Here is a 21,589-nt window from a genome sequence, read left to right on the forward strand (position 1 = left end):
AGACGAGTGTGGCGCCGGCGTGGAGAAAGGTCAAATCCGGCAGTAACTGTGGAGCGCCCTACCGCTAGACAACGCGGCATCATGGTTTGGGGCGCTATTGCGTATGATTCCACGTCACCTCTAGTGCGTATTCAAGGCACGTTAAATGCCCACCGCTACGTGCAGCATGTGCTGCGGCCGGTGGCACTCCCGTACCTTCAGGGGCTGCCCAATGCTCTGTTTAAGCAGGATAATGCCCGCTCACACACTGCTCGCATCTCCCAACAGGCTCTACGAGGTGTACAGATGCTTCCGTGGCCAGCGTACTCTCCGGATCTCTCACCAATCGAACACGTGTGGGATCTCATTGGACGCCGTTTGCAAACTCTGCCCCAGCCTCGTACGGACGACCAACTGTGGCAAATGGTTGACAGAGAATGGAGAACCATCCCTCAGGACACCATCCGCACTCTTATTGACTCTGTACCTCGACGTGTTTCTGCGTGCATCGCCGCTCGCGGTGGTCCTACATCCTACTGAGTCGATGCCGTGCGCATTGTGTAACCTGCATATCGGTTTGAAATAAACATCAATTATTCGTCCGTGCCGTCTCTGTTTTTTCCCCAACTTTCATCCCTTTCGAACCACTCCTCCTTGGCGTTGCATTGTCACTGTTAGTCAGTGTATTTCGTAAAAAGTGGTTAAATAATTAAACTTTAAAAGACTAGTCTGTTGAGCTCCCCAGTGATCCCAAACACGGGCGGTGCATCTATTGGCAGTGCAATATAATTGCGAAATTATTTGACATTATTGTTTTCCGCACTTACCAAAAACAATAAAAACAGTAATGAAAGACAAAATAACTTTCCAAATAGATTTGAAATTTTCGTATGTTCTTTGCTGCTGTGAATATATCTTGAAAAAGAATATTACCATGTGGCTTCATATGAAACATCTGCTTCAGAGCATACAGTGCAGGGAGGAGAAGATAATGAAGTCCTGTTCTGAAACTGGTGAGTGTTGAGTTAATCTCTTTTATTAAAACACCTAGTATATGCTATTTTGCTTCAGTTCGAAATTTAGCATAATTTAGCGGATTTTCAACTAAAATTTAGCGGAGAAAAGATGTATGGTTTGGCAACACTGCTTCAGGATTAAATTGAAGTATCACAGATAATTTTAATTACCTTAGCACCGGGGTGAGTTAGAAGAGGAGGGAGGTTTTTTTAACTACCTTTCGGTTAAAACATTTTTTCGTCTTCGTGGAATTACATTTCAAACATTAGCCGTCACTGGCATGGCAACGCAATGCCGGTTGATAATAACTCACCTCATCTTGACGTAGCCGTAGTCCTTCATATCACGTGTCAGCTGACGGTAGGATTTCTTGAGTTTGGGCACATAGTTGAAGGAGCTGTTGAGGAGGTCGTTGCCAAGGGCCTCATGTCGAACATAGCTGATGTAGTTATTGCCCTTTAGAGACCCTCTTGCAAAGAAGTTGATGCCGTACACCATGGCGATTCCCATATTCTCGATGGAACGGAGGAGATTTTTGAACGCGATCAAGTATCTGAAACAACACGCACTTTAAGAGAATACAAAAGAAATAATGTGTTACACGAAGTAATTCAAGACTCAATATAAACTGTAATCGCACATGAACAGGTTGGTTCTCAATGCCACCTTTTATTTTGGTAGTACTGGGAAGGAAGCGGCCACGTCCTTAATTAAAACACAGTCCCGGCATTTGCCTTGTGTGAAATAGGAAACCATGGCGTACCATTTTCAAGGCTGGTGATGGTGGAGATTTTAACCAGCCATCTCCCGAATACAATGACATGAACACGTACTGCTCAGACACCCCGCTCAGTCAATGACATCCTGGGGTCGATGTAGCACCCAGGTTTTACTTGGGTCTTGGTCGGGGATTTGAGGCTAGATACCATTCCTGGCTTCACGTGAGTTTTAGGTGAACATTCTACAGTGGGGTCACTAGGTTTCGAACTTCAGTCGTCAGGGTAGATAGAAAGCCAGCAGTAACTTTAACCATAACTATCTCCCCTAAATTGTGTATAGCAAACAGCGTTACAGATAATATGAAAATGAATAAGACTTCCATGCTGGTCTGAAAGGAACCTCTTGATTTAAAGATCCTTTTCGTTTCTGAGCAATATATTATAGCATTTCTAGCCGAGCCGTTCTCAGATATATCATCAATGTAAAGTCCCAAAAAATTAAACGAAATAAAAACCTGTGTTTTGGCGCAAGTTTGATAACAGGTATAACTTGAAAACAATGTTCTCTCACCCATGGTTAACTAATGCCGATATCGAGCTCGAATAATAATAATAATAATAATAATAATAATAATAATAATAATAATAATAATAATAATAATAATAATAATAATAATACATATTTACGATTATTATTATTATTATTATTATTATTATTATTATTATTATTATCGTTATTACTTTACGAATTATTATTATTTTACGATTATGGTTATTATTATTATTATTTGTAGATAGAAGGTTATACTTTCTAGAAGCCTGTATGCAGTGATCTACATACAGTTAGTATTAGTACTATTATTACTTACGTAATTGAATGATAGTATTGTGTATGAGGTTATGTCATGAAACATGTGTTGTACATAGACATTTACATCAGTTTAGTTAATGTAAATACCTACACATTAATATTATAATTTATTCTTACCTGTATATATAAATTGTAGTCAATAATTGTAAAACACACTGTAACTTCCAGAATGGTAATAGGCACGAGAACGATTTAGAATATTCTATACATTATAACCTATGTATTAGACACTCCAGAATGTATACGGAGATATTTTTTGTAATGTAACTTTCTAGAAGCCTGGCCAGGCACCTATATTAAGAGACGATCTTGACGGTGAAGTTAGTTATGATTTGGAAGTTAGTTATTGAGAGTTACTGTTAAGTTGTTGTTTGGAATTTATTGGTTGAAGAGTCGTGGTGTAGCAAGGTTATACTTATGATCACGTGGACGACATGCTTTTAAGCAGTCAATTGTTTTATTTGTGTTTCAATGTTGTCATCTCGATATGCAGCGATTGACAGTTGTCTTTAACCCGGCAGTGGTCGCGTGGTTGGTGGCACATAAATGGTCGCGTCTGAGGGTTTCCCTCACCCAGTAATTTTTATGTTATTGTGATAAGTAGTTTACTTAAATGCATCTGTTAATGCTATGGAAGTGTTCACGGACATGTCCCATCACGTAATATGAACGAAAATATTTCACAAATTATTCACGGTGTTAGTTTCCAGCATAATATTCTAGTCTGAGAATTATGATGTCATTCTGATACAAAAGTGGTCGCGTCATTAGCATTTCGCTCACTTCAAAACCAATACTAAAATCGGTTTTGTTTATTGTTTATCCTTTCTTTGGTTTAATAATTATCTTGAAGTGGACTTCTAATGTATTTATTTTACAAATGCAAATGATACATAAATACAATATAAAACTATACAAAGTTTTTAATGTGTGTCATCGAGACTATGTCGTGTAACGTTTCAGAGGGAAAGAAAAATTTCCAGGACTTAAGTGGTGATCTGACAAACTTGGCATTCCCTTTCACGCCTGGTAACTTAAGGATGAGGTTGACGTGATCGGTGCACAATGGATGCCCCACACCGTGCAGTTGTCCTTTCCAATATAACGAGGTACTGGTACACGCTGCTCCTCTTCCAGCTCTTCTCCCGATACCTCTGAATCAGTATCATGATCACTGTTTTCCACGTGGTCACTCTCACCCTCATTTTTACTGTCATAAGGATCATTTTCATCCATCGTATTTCTTACTTGCTTTAGTTCCTGTTCCACTTCGTCCATCCATTGCAGGATTCGCTATTCTTGTGAATTAGCCATTGAATAACTACACAATGTTGACAACTCGGTAAATCACTAATGAAAGAACACAATAACAAATAAAACAATACACCAGAGATACATTGTCGAGTTATAATAAAACAGTAACACTAGTGGTCGCGTGCTGAGAAAATCCCTCACCGAGCGCACTGCATACTAAGAACAAAAATAACTCTTCTCTAGTGAACGGCTAACTCATACTGAACATCCTGCATGGAAGATAAGGGATTGGTCAAGGAATACCTTGAGGGGAGGGAAGCTGCGCACATGGGTTGGGCAATTACAACACTTCATTTCGAGAAGTGAGGGATTCACTCACCATGCGACCTCTGCCGGGTAAAATGGCGGTTTGTGATGTGAGAGTTTTGTTTTGACAACAGTGATGAAGGTTATGTGTGTGTTCTGTAAATACATGTCAGTAAAATAATTGTACCAACCGGCATTATCTCGTGTGCGTCTTTGTGGATACGTTAGTTTATAAAATATTTTTCTGTACTCGCCATTAAGGTTATGTGTGCAGTGGTCTCCAAACAGATTACGGTACACAACAACGCTATTGTTGTCAATAAAGTTTTAAAATTTTAATTTGTTTTCAGTGATTCTCAACTTCCATCAAAAGCTTTCATATCTTATTCTCTCTTATTTTATTTCCTGTTATTTGCAGTCTATTTTTCTTAGTATCTGAAGACAGATCAGTGGTATGACGGGATGGTTCAAGTGCAAGAAGTTGAAGATTTCGATTTGATGAAAATCCCAGGGTGAGACAAGTGTTGGGGAGTGACAAATGGAACAGGTAACTCTGAAGGAGAATTGTCCTATAAATTCATCAGTTGCAAGTTATTTTCTCACATAATACTTCGAAGAACTGTCCCACCGTCTAGTACCTTGAGCATTTTGATCTTTTCTTGACAGGAGTTCTATTGTCCTTATTTCCTTCTTCCTTTCGTTTAACACATCTTTTCCTTTAATTATCCCTCTGCCTTTCTAGTCTCTCCCGGTCAATCCCTATCGTTTCTCTTTGTAACTTCCTATTTTACTCTTTTGATAGTGTTTTTCCGAGTCATTTTAGAAGAATATTTAGACCGAAACTGATACATATCATGAAAATAAAATATATAAGCTATTAATAGCCAAATAGCGGGAACAAAGCCGCAGGCAAGGCTCACTGGCTCTCACCCCAACAGTCCCATTGAAGTTGAGTGCGGGGTCCAGCCAACACACAAGAGCTCAGAGCGGTACGCAAATCCCAACCCGGTTGTGGAACAAAGCGAGTTTGTTCTTAACTCACCTCGTAGTTTGTTAAAACGATCTATTAGTCATAATATTAAGTGCGTAAAATCAATAACAGTCCACAATCCACTGTGTTAAGTATCAAACAATTGAACGTACTTCTACTTCATTTGAAAGCGTGCGCCGCTCTCACCGCGCCTGCATGTGGTATATGAGCCTCTTCGGAGTGAATTCAATCTTTTATTAGCAGTTTGTTTCGTGACAGAAGCTGATGGTAGGGGCGTATCCGGCGAGGGGGCGTGGGTCGGTTACTGGGGGGTTAGAACACCCTACCCCATGGAATGTTTACAAAAAGAAAATGAACAGAAACTGACAATAAACAATAAAGTAAATAAACATTCAGAGACATAATTTACAACCAACAGATCTGTAGTTCATTTATATAAGTACCCTTGGAATGACAAGTCATGCATGCACCTTCATTGTCTTCTACCATGATTCTGTAACTATAACCCACCTCTTCGGCCTATCCTGACTACGCTACTGGCTGATGACGAAGGTGAAATGTCCGACGTAAATACTGGCTAGTTTATTTATTTTATTGATTACTCTATACAGAATAACATTATCCGCAAAAAAAACTTATATCTGATTCCACTTCTTTACTCATATAATTTATATATATAAAACATAAAGGCCCAATAATACTGCCTTGAGGAATTCTCCTCTTAATTATTACAGGGTCAGAGAAAGCTTCGCCTACTCTAATTCTCTAAGATCTATTTTCTAGAAAAATAGCAACTCATTCAGTCACTCTTTTGTCTAGTCCAACTGCACTCATTTTTTCCAGTAGTCTCTCATGATTCACCCTATCAAATGCTTTAGACAGGTCAATCGCGGTAAAGTCCATTTGACCTCCTGAATCCAGGATATCTGCTATATCCTGCTGGAATCATACAAGTTGAGCTTCAGTGGGATAACCTTTCATAAACCCGAACTCTCTTCTATCGAACCAGTTATTGTCTAACATATTCAGAAAGAATGCTTTCCCAAAGCTTACATGCAACGCATGTCAAACTGACTGGCCTATAATTTTCAGCTTTATGTCTATCACCCTTTTCTTTATACACGGGGCTACTATAGCAACTCTCCATTCGTTTGGTATAGCTCTTTCATGCAAACAATAATCAGTTAAGAACTTCAGATATGGTACTCTATACCAACTCATTGTCTTTAGTACATTCCCAGAAATTTACCAATTCTAGCCGCTTCTCTAGTTTTCAACGTTTATACCTTATTGTAAATGTCATTGTTATCATAGGTAAATATTAATACTTATTTAGTATTAGTCACCTCCTCTATCTGGACATTATTCTTTTAATCAACAATCTTTACATACTGGTGACTGAATACTTCTGCCTTTTGAAGATCCTCACGTACACACTCCCCTTGTTCATTAATGATTGTTAGAATGTCCTTCTTGGAACCTGTTTCTGCCTTAAAGTACCTATACATACCCTTCCATTTTTCACTAAAATTTGTATTACTGCCAATTATGCTTGCCATCGTGTTATCCTTAGCTGACTTCTTTGCTAGTTTCAATTTTCTAATAAGTACTTTCACTTTTTCCTTACTTCAACAGCCTTTTCTAACTCTATTTCTTTCCAATCTGCACCTCCTTCATAGTCTCTGTATTCTCTGTTACAATAAATTGGGTCTTTACCATTCCTTACCACCTTTAAAGGTACAAACCTGTTTTCACATTCCTCAATAATTGCTTTAAACCCATCCCAGAGACTTCTTTTCCTTTTTGTTGTACTTGACGACGCAGACATATAAATATTATATGCCAGAACACTGAATCTTAATCAGGCTCATTATAGTTCAAGTTTAATTATGATACAGGTTCTCCACCAATCAGAGTTCAGATTTTCATTATTATATAGGTTCTCCAGAAATCAGAGTTCATATTTTCATTATGATAAAACTACTAGACCAATTAGGTAAGGATAGCAAAATCACCCTCCTCTGCGAACCATGTGACCTTGCCGCGGTGGGGAGGCTTGTGTGTCCCAATGATGCAGATAGCCGAGCCGCAGGTGCAACCATATCGGATGGGTATCTGTTGAGAGACCAGACTAACGAATGGTTCATCTAAAGGGGGGTAGCAGCCTTTCGGTAGTTGCAAGGGCGACAGTCTAGATGATTGACTGATACGGCCTTGTAATAATACTCAACATGGCTTAGCTGTGTTGATACTGCTACACGGCTGAAATCAACGGGAAATTACAGCCGTAACTACGTCCCGAGGACATGCAGCTCCCTCTGTATGAATGATGTACTTATGATGGCTTCCTCCCGGGTAAAATATTCCGGAGGTAAACTAGTCCCCCATTCGGATCTCCGGGTGGGGACTACACGAGAGGGGGCGATCATCAGGAAGAAGGATACTGACATTCTGCGAGTCGGAGCGTGGAATGTTAGAAGTTTGAAACGTTGTGATAGGTTAGAGAATCTGAAAAGGGAGATGGATAGGCTAAAGTTAGATGTAGTTGATATAAGTGAAGTACGTTGGCAGGAAGAACAGGATTTTTGGTCAGGCGACTACCGAATTATCAACACGAAATCAAACAGGGGAAATGCACAAGTTGGTTTAATAATGAATAAGAAAATAGGGCAGCGGATAAGCTACTACGACCAGCATAGTGAAACAATTATTGTTGTCAAGATAGACACCAAACCAATGCCCACCACAATAGTGCAGGTCTATATGCCTACTAGTTCAGCGGATGATGAAGAAATCGAAAGAATATATGAGGAGATAGAAGATTTAATTCAATATATAAAAGGTGACGAGAATCTAATTGGATGGGAGACTGGAATGCAGTGGTAGGCCAAGGAAGAGAAGGTAGTACAGTAGGAGAATTCGGATTGGGACAAAGGAACGAAAGAGGAAGTCGGCTGGTTGAATTCTGCACTGATCATAATCTAGTCCTTGCCAATACTTGGTTTAAACACCACAAACGACGGCTGTATACTTGGACGAGACCTGGAGACACTGGAAGGTATCAAATAGACTTCATTATGATTAGGCAGAGATTCAGAAACCAGGTGTTGGATTGCAAAACTTTCCCAGGAGCAGACGTGGACTCTGACCACGACTTGTTGGTCATGAAATGCCATCTGAAATTGAAGAAATTGAAGAAAGGAAAGAATGCAAAAAGATGGGATCTAGACAAGTTGAAAGAAAAGAGTGTGAGAGATTGTTTCAAGGAACATGTTGCACAAGGACTAAATGAAAAGGCTGAAGGAAACACAATAGAGGAAGAGTGGAGAGTCATGAAAAATGAAGTCAGTAGGGCTGCTGAAGAAATGTTAGGAAGGAAGAAAAGATCAACTAAGAATCAGTGGATAACTCAGGAGATACTAGACCTGATTGATGAACGACGAAAATATAAGAATGCTAGAAATGAAGAGGGCAGAAAAGAATACAGGCGATTAAAGAATCAAGTGGATAGAAAGTGCAAGGTAGCTAAGGAAGAATGGCTGAAGGAGAAGTGCAAGGATGTCGAAGACTGTATGGTCTTGGGAAAGGTAGATGCTGCATACAGGAAAATCAAGGAAACCTTTGGAGAAAGGAAATCTAGGTGCATGAATATTAAGAGCTCAGATGGAAAGCCACTTCTAGGGAAAGAAGACAAAGCAGAAAGATGGCAGGAGCATATCCAACAGTTGCATCAAGGTAACGATGTAGATAATTTGGTTCTGGAACAAGAAGAGGCTGTTGATGCTGATGAAATGGGAGACCCAATTTTGAGGTCAGAGTTTGACAGAGCTGTGAGTGACCTAAATAGGAACAAGGCACCTGGAATTGATGATATTCCCTTTGAACTACTGACTGCCTTAGGAGAAACCAGCATGGTAAGGTTATTTCATTTAGTGTGCAGGATGTATGATACAGGAGAAGTCCCATTCGATTTTCGGCAGAATGTTGTCATACCTATTCCCAAGAAAGCCGGTGCTGACAGGTGTGAAAACTACCGCACCATTAGTTTAGTATCTCATGCCTGCAAAATTTTAACACGTATTATTTACAGAAGAATGGAAAAACAAGTTGAAGCTGAGTTGGGAGAAGATCAATTTTGCTTCAGGAGAAATGTAGGAACACGTGAAGCAATCCTGACTTTACGTCTGATCTTAGAGGATTGAATCAAGGAGGACAAGCCCACGTACATGGCATTCGTAGATCTAGAAAAGGCATTCGATAATGTTGATTGGAACAAGCTATTTATGATTCTGAGGATGATAGGGATCAGATACCGAGAACGAAGAATTATCTACAACCTGTATAAAAATCAGTCTGCAGTGATAAGAATCGAGGGCTTTGAAAAAGAAGCAGCAATCCAGAAAGGAGTGAGGCAAGGCTGCAGTTTGTCCCCTCTCCTTTTCAATGTTTACATAGAACAGGCAGTAAAGGAAATCAAAGAGAAATTTGGAAAGGGAATCACAGTCCAAGGAGAGGAAATCAAAACCTTGAGATTTGCCGATGATATTGTTATTTTGTCTGAGACTGCAGAAGATCTCGAGAAGTTGCTGAATGGTATGGATGAAGTCTTGGGTAAGGAGTACAAGATGAAAATAAATAAGTCCAAAACAAAAGTAATGGAGTGCAGTCGAACGAAGGCAGGTGATGTAGGAAATATTAGATTAGGAAACAAAGTCTTAAAGGAAGTAGATGAATATTGTTACTTGGGTAGTAAAGTAACTAACGATGGCAGAAGTAAGGAGGACATAAAATGCAGACTAGCACAAGCAAGGAAGAGCTTTCTTAAGAAAAGAAATTTGCTCACTTCAAACATTGATATCGGAATTAGAAAGATGTTTTTGAAGACTTTCGTGTGGAGCGTGGCATTGTATGGAAGTGAAACATGGACGATAACTAGCTCAGAAAGAAAGAGAATAGAAGCTTTTGAAATGTGGTGTTACAGAAGAATGCTGAAGGTGAGATGGATAGATCGAATCACGAATGAAGAGATACTGAATCGAATTGGTGAGAGGAGATCGATTTGGCTAAATTTGACGAGAAGAAGAGATAGAATGATAGGACACATCTTAAGACACCCAGGACTTGTTCAGTTGGTTTTTGAAGGAAGTGTAGGTGGTAAGAACGGTAGGGGTAGACCAAAGTATGAATATGACAAACAGATTAGAGTAGATGTGGGATGCAATAGTTACGTAGAAATGAAAAGGTTAGCACAGGATAGGGTGGCATGGAGGGCTGCATCAAGCCAGTCTATGGACTGATGACTCAAACATACAGCAAAATCACATATGTTGGACACACATACTAACATCAATGCACCTTCTACTTCCAATATTCCACAACCACACGGCACATTCCCGCAAATTCACTTCACCAACTGAACAATAAACAATCTGTATTTGAAGTATAGCTAGGTTATGATAACCTTCTATCCAAAGTTTGAAAACGTACGAAATTGTGAAGGTCTGTGATCCACTCACGGAAAATCAATAACCCAGCGCATGCGCTCTGCGCTCTTTTCAGTAAACTCAACTGTAAAGCGACATCTCGACAGAAATTTATGAATATTTGAAAAATAGTTATAATTATCGTGCAGCATAAACAGTCGTAAGCAACTCGCCTATAATGGTAATTAGGACACTTGTATGGAAAATGTAAAACTCGCTTCGCTCGTTTTATAAACATACTTGTGTCTTAATTAATGCCATTATAGGCGTGTTGCACAATGTACTATTATTTACCGTTCTCCACCGATCGAGTAGCCGGTATTCGAATACCGGATATTTCAAGTGGAATTTTCAATAGGATCTGTGTGTGGTGTTAAAAAAGACATTCAGCCTTTCCCCTGGATTGCTTGTTGGCCCTACATAAACGTAAGGACGTGGAGTTAAAATCGAAATGTGATATGGAATCAGGTTTCATATACAATATATCAGCTAAAATAAAACAAATTATTCTTCCAGAATGTATATGTTCTAACAATAACACCATGCTCACCTCTTCAGTAATTGGATATATTAAGAAGCTGTGAAGTACTGTAGTTTTGTCCGATAGAAGGGTCATTTCACGAGCCACTAAAGCTATAGACCGTGGCAATCGCACTTAAACACACCTAACATGAACAGATTGTGGCGGATTTCGGTTCCTGAGCTTTAGGCACGGGAGACGATAGCCTAAACAATTGTTTTCAAATTTTAAAAATTTCTTTATTTTCCTCCAGATCTACAGTATATTACCCAATTGATCTGTTAAAGGAGAAAAGTAACAATGTCCAATCTAGACCAGCTCTTTCGACTTAATCAATTAGCCCTTACTGAACAAACATACAGATGATCAAACAAGCCAAAATAAATGAACATAAAATGAACGACAGACACTGCCATATGGTCCACAGTCAACTCCTTATCGGAGATCCGATGGCCATGGCAATACGGCAACTGGATGAACAAAAAGCAATATGACAAAAACATAAAAATAAAAATAAATTACTGCAACTGTATAAAGAATAACATAAAATACGGTAAAATAAAGACATCTGCAGAACGGCACATGTTGGGCTCGCAAAGCCTGCACATTCCACATCCTACACTGTCCTTTCTCTTGGCCTACTCAGGTTTGCTGACTCAGTCTTAACATTTCAACATCTGCCGAGCTAGTGTGCCACATTCCCCTCATGTTGCATTTTCTACATGTACTACTTCCTAATTCCCAGTCAACATTACCTAACTCCATCTCCAAGACAAACTCTTCTCGTTCCAGCATATCTAAACATACTTAATCTTACTACCCTTCTCTTGAATATAATCACTCATAGCAACCATCACTCAAAATTACATTCACACTTTCCTTCCCCATATAATTAACAAACACACTCACTCATCGGCACCACCTCTCCCAACTCATTTAAAATTACCATCACTCTTAGATTCGCTTATACTTCAAATCACCTTAACTCTGAAGATAATCACTCATGGCAACCACCACTCAAAAATACCTTGATACTTTCCTTCACTTATAATTCATTCTAAGACCAATCTCAAACCACCTTACAGCCAACCTTCATTATATCACCATACTCAATAATTAATCCGTCTTAAATACCTCCAATCAACCTCTTAATCATAATCACTTAATCACTCTCAAATACCACCAAATATTACAATCACTTCAAAATAACTATGCCAACGGCCGTAGCCGTGTTGAAACACCGGATCCCGTGAGATCTCCGAAGTTAAGCAACATTGGGCGTGGTCAGGAGTTGGATGGGTTACCACGCGCTGTTGGTGGGGGGTAAGGGAATGGAGGAGCGGAAAGGAACTAGCCACCCTACCGCACGTAAACTCCGGCTGAGGAACACCTCTGCGGAGGTTCGGACCTGCCTTCGGACAGAATAACCCTTACCTTATCTACCAAATAACTATGCAGTTCCACCATTAACTTGCTTACTCTTAGCCACCATCACTCCAACCTCATTTAAACTTAAGACTTTAAACTTAAGACACACACTCAACCATCTACCACTCTGAATATTTACAAACCGGCCCTCGCCTTTCCTTATGACCACTCTATTATTAACTAAATCAAATTCCACATATAAGTTCATCTCTCTTAACTTTAAATTACCATTCAAATATTGTTACACTCTACCATCTACCAAATTTAACTTTATAACGACCATCACTCAAAATTCCCTTCATTTAACATTTCCATCACTCTTACATTCGCTTATAATTCAAATCTACTTGTCTATAATCACTCTTAGCATTATCACACTTAACAATCACCACTCCGTTGTCAATCAATTCCACAATAAATTCACTATTACTGGGCGAGTTGGCCGTGTGGTTAGGAGCGTGCAGCTGTGAACTCGCATCCGGGAGATAGTGGGTTCGAACCCCACTGTCGGCAGCCCTGAAGATGGTTTTCCGTGGTTTCATATTATCACACCAGGCGAATGCTGGGGCTGTACCTTAATTAAGGCCACGGCCGCTTCCTTCCCATTCTTAGGCCTTTCCTATCCCATCGTCGCCGTAAGACCTATCTCTGTCGGTGCGACGTAAAGTAAATAGCTATTTTTTGCTAGCCCCAGCATTTGCCTGGTGTGAAAATGGGAAACCACGGAAAACCATCTTCAGGGCTGCCGATAGTGGGATTCGAACCTACTATCTCCCGGATGCAAGCTCACAGCCGCGCGCCTCTACGCGCACAGCCAACTCGCCCGGTAAAGCAAATAGCAAAAAAAAAATCACTATTCATTTCAAATTTACGACCAATTGTAATTCAATATACTTGGCCATAATAATCACGCTTAGCATCAAAGATTCTTAACTTTAAATCACACTATACCTTCTAATTTAATTATACATTAGCACCATTCGCTTACTTGCTAATAATACGTAACTTTTTTACTTCTCGTTACTATGCCTTCATCACTTTTACCTTTCTTACCCCATAGTTCTTTTAAACTCATGGTTCTCCCTTTAACCATAGCTCCTCTTGCTTCTACTTCCTCCCTCAAACCATTATTTTCATTATGCGTATGCCCACTTGCCATTTCTTGTGTTTTTCCCTCCACCGGGACTTCATGGATCCTCATTTCTTTTTCCGTACTGGCCTCCAGACTCAGTTACTTGTGTCCACTTGACTTTTCTTGCGTTTTTCCCCGTTTTAGCACTTTGCTTATTTCTTCTACCACCGCATCTATATACAGGTCCTCTTCATCCCTGATACTCGGTGCTCCACCATTTCTATTATGCTCGTCCTCTTCAGCCCTACTCATTTCTTCCTGCTTAGGACACTCTTCCATTGCCTGAAGTTTCGACACTGTCCAATTTCGGGTCCATTTTCCATTCGTCACCATCAGTTCCTGCCCCCTAATATGCGCCCTCAACCTTTGCAGCTTTGCCCTCACTAGATGCTTCTTTAAGGTTTTGAAGTTCTTAATTCCCTTCCAATATCCCTCTTAATCCAACTTTTTTCACTCTGCAGGTTGCCAGCGTTTCTCGTCACTATGTCCGCCATCAATGTGGATACCAGCGCCCCTTTTATAGGTCTGCGCTCTCTCACTTTGCCTACTCTCTCAGCATCATCTATATCGACCTCACTGAAATTGACTTTCATTTTGTTTTGAATGATATCTACCACTTTATAAATAATGTCCACTTTAGCTTCAGCCTTTTCCGCCTGCACACCGTAAGTAAATATGGATTTCTTCCTACGTCCTTGACTGTTTGCTTCTATTCCTTTCTTCAGATTCCACACCACCTCTTCCATATTTCTTATTTTCTCCCTCAGTGACACAATTTCTCTCTCACTGCTTTCCCATTTTAGCCTTAGTTTGTCTCGTGTTTTCCTCAATCAACTGCATCGTCTTCTCGTGCTCCTTAACTTGCTCCTGTATCATCTTTTTTAACTGATCAAACGGACAGAGCTCCTCCACTACCTCCTTTACCACCTTCATAATTACTTCTATGTCCTCCCAGGTCATATTGCCACTGCTCTGTGGGCCTGGATTTACTTCCAGGCCCCCAATAAATAGCAACACCGTGACCACCGCTGCCACCAACAGCATCTCACCCTTCAACCACATCACCATTTTACCTTCCTTTCTTTTGGTTGTTCCCTTCTTCATTCTTCCCTGCCATCTTCCGATAACTACCCGATATTGCTCTTTACCGATCATCTTCCTCGTCACACTCCACTTGACCCGTCCTCTCCCCCTCTTACTCCACTCCACTCAGCCTGCACACTCAACACGGCACGTCCATTCCCGTTGCTTGCTTAAGCTAGACTGTGCCTAACCAACTACGATACTCACGTTCATGTAATCAGCAGCCCCCGTGTACTAAGAAAACGTGAAATCAGATAACCTTTATACTTGTGGTGTGTGTACTAGTCAATACTCGTGCTGAATTTGTGCCAGGGTTGGGAAGAAAGGGTCGTGTTAAATTTTAGATACCTCTTGGAAATTCACTTTTTGACGAATTTTAATGGACCTCCTTTCGTTGTATCCAGCTCCATATTCCCAAACTAGTCTTGTATTCCAATCTGGGACAAACGGGGGGGGGGGGACGTTAACAAACTATCTTTTGGATTACGAAGACGACCTCACTGTGAACTTCTGGACTAGGGCAAATTAAGTTGTGCATGGGTACATAATTACCAAGGAACAGGAAACATACTTGCGAGCTGTTGGAATACTTTTGATTTTAGTTGAAATATTTCACAGGACATGTCTGAGGTTGGTGCTATGTTTTAGGACCCAACCGTCGTTCGGGTTAAACTACAGTACAATCCAGTAAAATAAGGACCTCACAATCGGTGTGCGATTAAGAGATAATCTATAGCTTAGAGGACAAATTTAACCAAAACGAGAATGTTGTAAGTGAGAGTGAATAAGTAACCGTACGTCACTTACCTCCATACTCCACTGTTGTCAGTTTCTTTGATCTGGTTCGTTAGGTGGTCTAGCATGGCGGCGTTCACTGATGTGTACCAGTGAAGTACTTCGGTTATGCTGCTCTCCTCCGGGTTGATCTTTTCTCTGGAATAATAATAATAATAATAATAACTTTCTTAACAAGAAAACCAAGGGACCCTAGTTTATCGAAGTTGAAAAAGACCTTCAAGAAATAGTAATCACACTCGAAGACATCCAGAAACGTGCTCCTCTCTAGAAAAAGCTCCAGGGATACAAGAGATTCCAAGAAAGGCCAAAGTTGAAAACAGGCAAGAAATGGACTGATGAAAGAATGGAGGCTCACAGAACGAGAATGCGTGAGTACTGGGGAAGAATTAAAGCTCAAGGATGCAAACGGTTGAAAGGCCGAAACGAAGAAATAATAATAATAATAATAATAATAATAATAATAATAATAATAATAATAATAATGAATTTCACAGAATGATCATCATTTTAAAGAAAAACCCTGAGAAGTTTGAGTACCAGAAAGGTAATACGGAATTGAGGCAAGCAGTGAATTTCAAAAACTGTGAATATGTATTCTCCTAGGACATCACCGTCTGCTATTCTCATAACACCTTGCCATTTGTCTCCACTTCCACGCTACACAGCGAACAGTTCTTAGTTGACGGTTTGCTTACAGAAGCGCTGATAGGATGTCCAGCTTGACAGATTTCTCACTTCCAGTAGGCGAGCATTTCCCTTGCTAATACACATGTTTTTGTTATTAACGGAGTGTTTGTGATTGTGAACGAGTTCCTTATTGATCAGCTACGACTGAATAAGAATCACGCTTTAGGAACGTAAGGTATGTATTTCTGTTGCGTTGTTTAAATTGTATTAACTGCGTTTCATTTTTTATTATTTTAATTATTCTGTCCGTTCGTAGGCCTATTTATGCATCCGGGAAAAGTAATAACGTTTAATTGTCGTAGGTGGGTGGTTAACTAAAGTGGTATTCTGTTGTGTGCCATACTGTAGGAGTAAGAGCGGGAAAGTAAAGGGGACTTCATTTCACTAATTTCCATGCAATTCAGAGCTCAGAGAGAAATGGCTCATGCTATTTATAGAGATGTATTTGTACCCAATTTTGAGGCAAGAACGTCTTTCGTATGTGGCGGTGTTTTCGTGAATCTGATTTTCACCCTGGACTGAAAATAAAGAAACTGAAGGATAATGTTTTCCCCACTGTGTTTGAAGATTATTCTGCACAGAAAACACCTACAATAACTGCAGAAAGTAGAGAAATTGAGAAACATAATGTGAACCGTGAAAGAAAAGGAAGTTGGACGATGAGTACAAAATTCAAGGCAATAATGACGTTACTGTTCCGCTAGAAATAGGAAGAGGTGATGAAAACCCATACGGTGCGCAATGTACCAATCTGACAGACCATAATAGCAAGTCCATTTAAGTTCAGACGGAAAATACTGCTAACACTAATTTTATTAAAGTGCTGAAAAACGTTTGTTTTAGCTAAGAATAAAACTGTGGCGTGCAATACAAAAAAGTTAACAAAATGGAGATGGAGGTAGAATACCAGAGGAGGCGTTTGCACCAATATGACAACCAGCACTACGCATGTTTAAAAAAAAATGCTGGAAATTAACGAAGTAAAACCTTCCAACATAAAATGCTCGTTTATTTTGATCAAATTTTAATCTTGAATAAAATATCATCCAGATGGCGAGAACATCCTTTAAAACAATGTGTAATTTGGGAATTAATTTTGCCTGAAGGGTATGACTCTGCTAGGAGCAATTTGTTTAAATTACTATCAAGGAGCACACTGAGCCGCTATGTAGGGAACACATCATGTGAAACTGCTGTAACAGACCTAGTGAAATCCAGGCTTCATGCAGAACGGGAAAGGCTGAATGAATTCGAAATCATGTGTTCTCTAACTATTGATGAGGTCTATCAAACAGCAGCTAGAGTACGATAAGAAACTAGATACATTTTTTGATCGTAAGGACACTTCTGCACATGCAAAATCTCTTAGATGTGAAATTAGATCCGATGACATAGGCCTACCTATTCTTCAAGATGCGAGAGAAAATGAGACAGTATTTGCGAACTATTCATTATGCTTTCTGATAAATAGCTTATAAATCAATTACCGAACTCCTGTCACATACGTCTTCTCAAAGAAACTTTCTGGACTGAAACGTCCCCCCCTAACTCTGTCAGTAACAAAACAAGTGAAGGCTTGTGGTTTTGTAATACTGAGGTTAGTTACTGATAATCAAAAAACTAATGCAGACATGATGAGACGATTTCCGGAAAGAAAAGCTATAAAACCACAAATATGTCATCCAGAAGACCAAAGCAGGCCTTTATTTCTAGGCTTCGAACTGTATCACATATTGAAGAACCTTAGAAACTTAGTTCTAAAAAGACAGTCAGAGACGGACATGAATAAATAACAGGAAGGCGTCTAGAAAACTTGTATTAACTACAGTAAAAGGAAGTAATTAAGCCTCTTCCTTTCGTAACAAGGAAACACGTTGCAGTTCGAGAAGATGAATGTAAAAATAAATATTTTCTACGGACGTCATCGCTGCTTTGGAATATGCGAAGGAGAATTCCTCCCATTTTAAATCACAAGCTTTCAATAATTGCGGTGCTACTATTACTTTTTTGAAATTCATAAAGGAACGTTTCAATATTCATGTTATGAATATCATTAATACACGTCACCATAAAGAGAAATACTCTTTTTGACATAAGTGACGAGAGGCTACCTTGGTTTGAAAATGAATTTTTGGCATTCTTGGCGGAAATCAAGACATGCAGTAAAGAAAAGGTTACTGGGTTTCTGAGTAAAGAAACATATGAAGCTATTCTACCTATACTGACTACTTCTTCTACCATTAAATGTATCAAGTACCTTCTGTCCTCTGGATTTCATTTTGTACTAACGAGAACATTTAACGGCGATTCAATACAGAATTTCTTCAGAAAATTGAGACATATTTCAGAAAGTAATGTCATGCTCGATTGTAGGACAGTAATATCCATCATGAACAGGATTTTGAAAACAGGCTTGTTTTCATTATCATCCCACAGAGAAGTAAAGGACAAATGGAATCAAATATCATATCAAGCAAGAATGTGCACAGGAAAAGAGATTTTACAGAGTAGTATTCCATGCTCAGTGACGAAATCTTAAACAGCCTTAATGAACTAATGAACCTCCACGTAAGTTAAATTACTGAAAATACACTGCCTAACAAAAACGTTAAGCACCCAAAAGGAGTGGTTGAAAGTGAATGAAACTACATATGCTGAATGACCATGCACATTTATTGAACACATTAGAATATGGAATGAAATAGATAGGGCTGTTGGCAGTTGCAGGTGGAATGTTGGCGCCAGGTCAGTAGGGAGTCGTACCTCCCTCCCCCCACACCCCGCAACCCTGGCCGTTTTGCGGTTCGGAATGGTATCGAACAGCCTTTGGATCCTCTCCTGAGGCAAGTTCGTCCGCAGTTGTTGTAGCTGTCCCTCCGTATCCCGCACTTTGGTACTGGGACGGAGTCCCCTCCCAATGTCATTCCACACGTGTTCAACGATGGAGAGGTCCGGAGATCTTGCTGGCCATGGAAAGACCTCAACATCCTCTAGGCAGTCCATAGATACACGTGCTGTATGTGGACGTGCATTAACTTGTTGGAACACTGTCCCAGGGTGCTGTGCCATAAGGGGTAGGACGTGCGGACGCAGAATGTCTGTGACGTATCACTGTGCCGTCAGAGTCTGCCGAAGCACTATTAGAAGTGACCTGAACGCATATCTTATGGATCCCTACACCATGATGTGAGGGATTATGCCTGTGTGTCTTTCCACAATATGGGCAGGAACAGCCCTCTTCCCTTGACGCCGCTAAACCCGCACACGATGGTCATCCTAGGGCATGGAGAAGAGGAACTCATCACTGAACATGATTCGACACCAGTCGTCCTCTATCCATGCCTCCCGCTCAAGACAGCACTCCAAACGCAGGCGTTGGTGTTCTAGTGTCAATGGCAACCGACGCATTGGGTGATAGCACTCCCATCCGGTGGGATACGAGTCGTCGAGACACTGTGCAGGAACTCGCAGCATGTTGTAGAGTCTCCAGTACATGTTTGCGGATGGCGAGTGCCAAAGTTATGGGATCCCGCATTGCTTGACGCACCATACGACGGTCCTCCCTCGGAGTGGTGTTTCTTGGTCGACCTGAACCAGCACGACCCATTGATTCGAAGATCGGGACACTGCGACATATGAAATGCCCACATGCCTGGCAATTGCACGATACGACCAACCAGCCTTATGCAGTCCCACAGTGCGGCCTCAGTCAAATGCTGTTAATTGGTGGATAGGCGTCTGACGAGTCTGCGAAACATCGCGGGTGCTTCGTACTGTACGTAGTCCTCTCGGCACGTCTTACTTAACTGTCTAACTCACAGCAGTTGACTGGTAACAACTTATCAACAACAGGACGGTGCCATCACGAATACACTCTGGTGGGCGTTCTACACATTACAGATCCTTGTAAATCAATGGTATGCATGTATACCGAAATGTGATAATATTGGACCACTCCTTCTGGGTGCTTAACTTTTTTGTCAGGCAGTGTATTTTCTCACACTATTTATGTTCTATTATATTTACTGTGCCGGCCCCGTGGTGTAGGGGTAGAGTCCCTGCCTCTTACCCGGAGGCCCCGGGTTCGATTCCCGGCCAGGTCAGGGATTTTTACCTGGACCTGAGGGCTGGTACGAGGCCCACTCAGCCTACGTGATTAGAATTGTGGAGCTATCTGACGGTGAGATAGCGGCCCCGGTATAGAAAGCCAAGAATAACCCGAGAGGATTCGTCATGCTGACTACACGACACCTCGTAATCTGCAGGCCTTCGGGCTGAGCAGCTGTCGCTTGGTAAGCCAATGCCCTTCGAGGGCTGTAGTGCCGTGGGGGGCGGTTATGTTTACTGTAATTTCCATGCACTCACCGTTTATCTAAATTTCTGGCCCTGGATTAATTACTTTGGAACAAGCGTCAATGACGTACGTTGGAGGTTTTATAGTACATCAAGTGCAGAAGGAAATTCAGTGTAAACTGCGCTATCGGCTGATTGGCAAGAGTAAAATTATTTCCCCACCGATAGTTTTAATTTAAATCAGAGACGCTTCAGATAAGCTGTGTTAGCCAACTGTAGAATTAGTGGGGATAATGACCATGATTTTCAAATTCGTGTGCAAAGTTGTGAAGTTTGTGTCCACTAGAGTGTGTGAAACTTAGTGACTGACATTGCTCTGTCTGTACTGACAAAATCCCCTTTACTAATGAGCAGTTATGCAAGCTGATTGAGCAATTTCAAATTTCTTGTACAAATTGCTTGCGAAAAAAGCAGAACGATTTGAACATGTGAAGTATCTAAATGGAAAACCTTAAAGTCGGAAGATATTAAGAGTTTAAGCTGCCTGCAGCAGACGCGAAGGCAGCGAGTGACTACAGTGACTCTATATCAGAGGTGCTCAGCTGGGTGCCCGTTAAGAGTAGCCCAGTGCGGCCAGGCTGGCGTGACGTAAATGCGGGCAGCTTACGTAACGAACATTCGTCACAGTGAAGCGAGAGAGCGGACACACTTGGAAGGGAAGGGAGGGAGCATCGATGTTCAATTGTGATTACGAAGCTCTCCTCCACTACTAAGCGAAATGCTGATTGGGGTGCAGTAATTAAAACAAAGCGCTATAATGGCAAAAAACACCCCTGATCTTTTCAAGATATTCCGGATTGATTTATACTGCGCTCGATATAAACAGTCAGTTTTATTTTCTTATATTATTTATTCAAAGAAAACTGACACATTATAATTTTTTTGTTACAATCTACAAAGGTACATGGTTTAAGCGTACAAGCTACGATTTACAATTCCTGGGATGGACATGACAGTATTTCCGTTTA

At 40.5% G+C, this 21,589-nt stretch overlaps 1 protein-coding gene across 1 annotated transcript in view; it reads right to left on the reverse strand.

Moving 5' to 3' along the window:
• LOC136863716 (uncharacterized) overlaps positions 1–21,589 on the reverse strand; it is a 769,999-nt gene that overhangs the window by 111,784 nt on the left and 636,626 nt on the right. The window contains exons 6-8 of the mRNA XM_067140074.2: positions 15,591–15,716; positions 8,180–8,188; positions 1,310–1,549 (exon numbers count right to left, since the gene is read on the reverse strand). Of these exons, the coding sequence (XP_066996175.2) occupies positions 1,310–1,549; positions 8,180–8,188; positions 15,591–15,716 (375 nt within the window). The remainder of the gene's footprint in view (positions 1–1,309; positions 1,550–8,179; positions 8,189–15,590; positions 15,717–21,589) is intronic.

This window comes from Anabrus simplex, chromosome 2 (assembly GCF_040414725.1).
Source record: "Anabrus simplex isolate iqAnaSimp1 chromosome 2, ASM4041472v1, whole genome shotgun sequence".
NCBI lineage: Eukaryota > Metazoa > Arthropoda > Insecta > Orthoptera > Tettigoniidae > Anabrus > Anabrus simplex.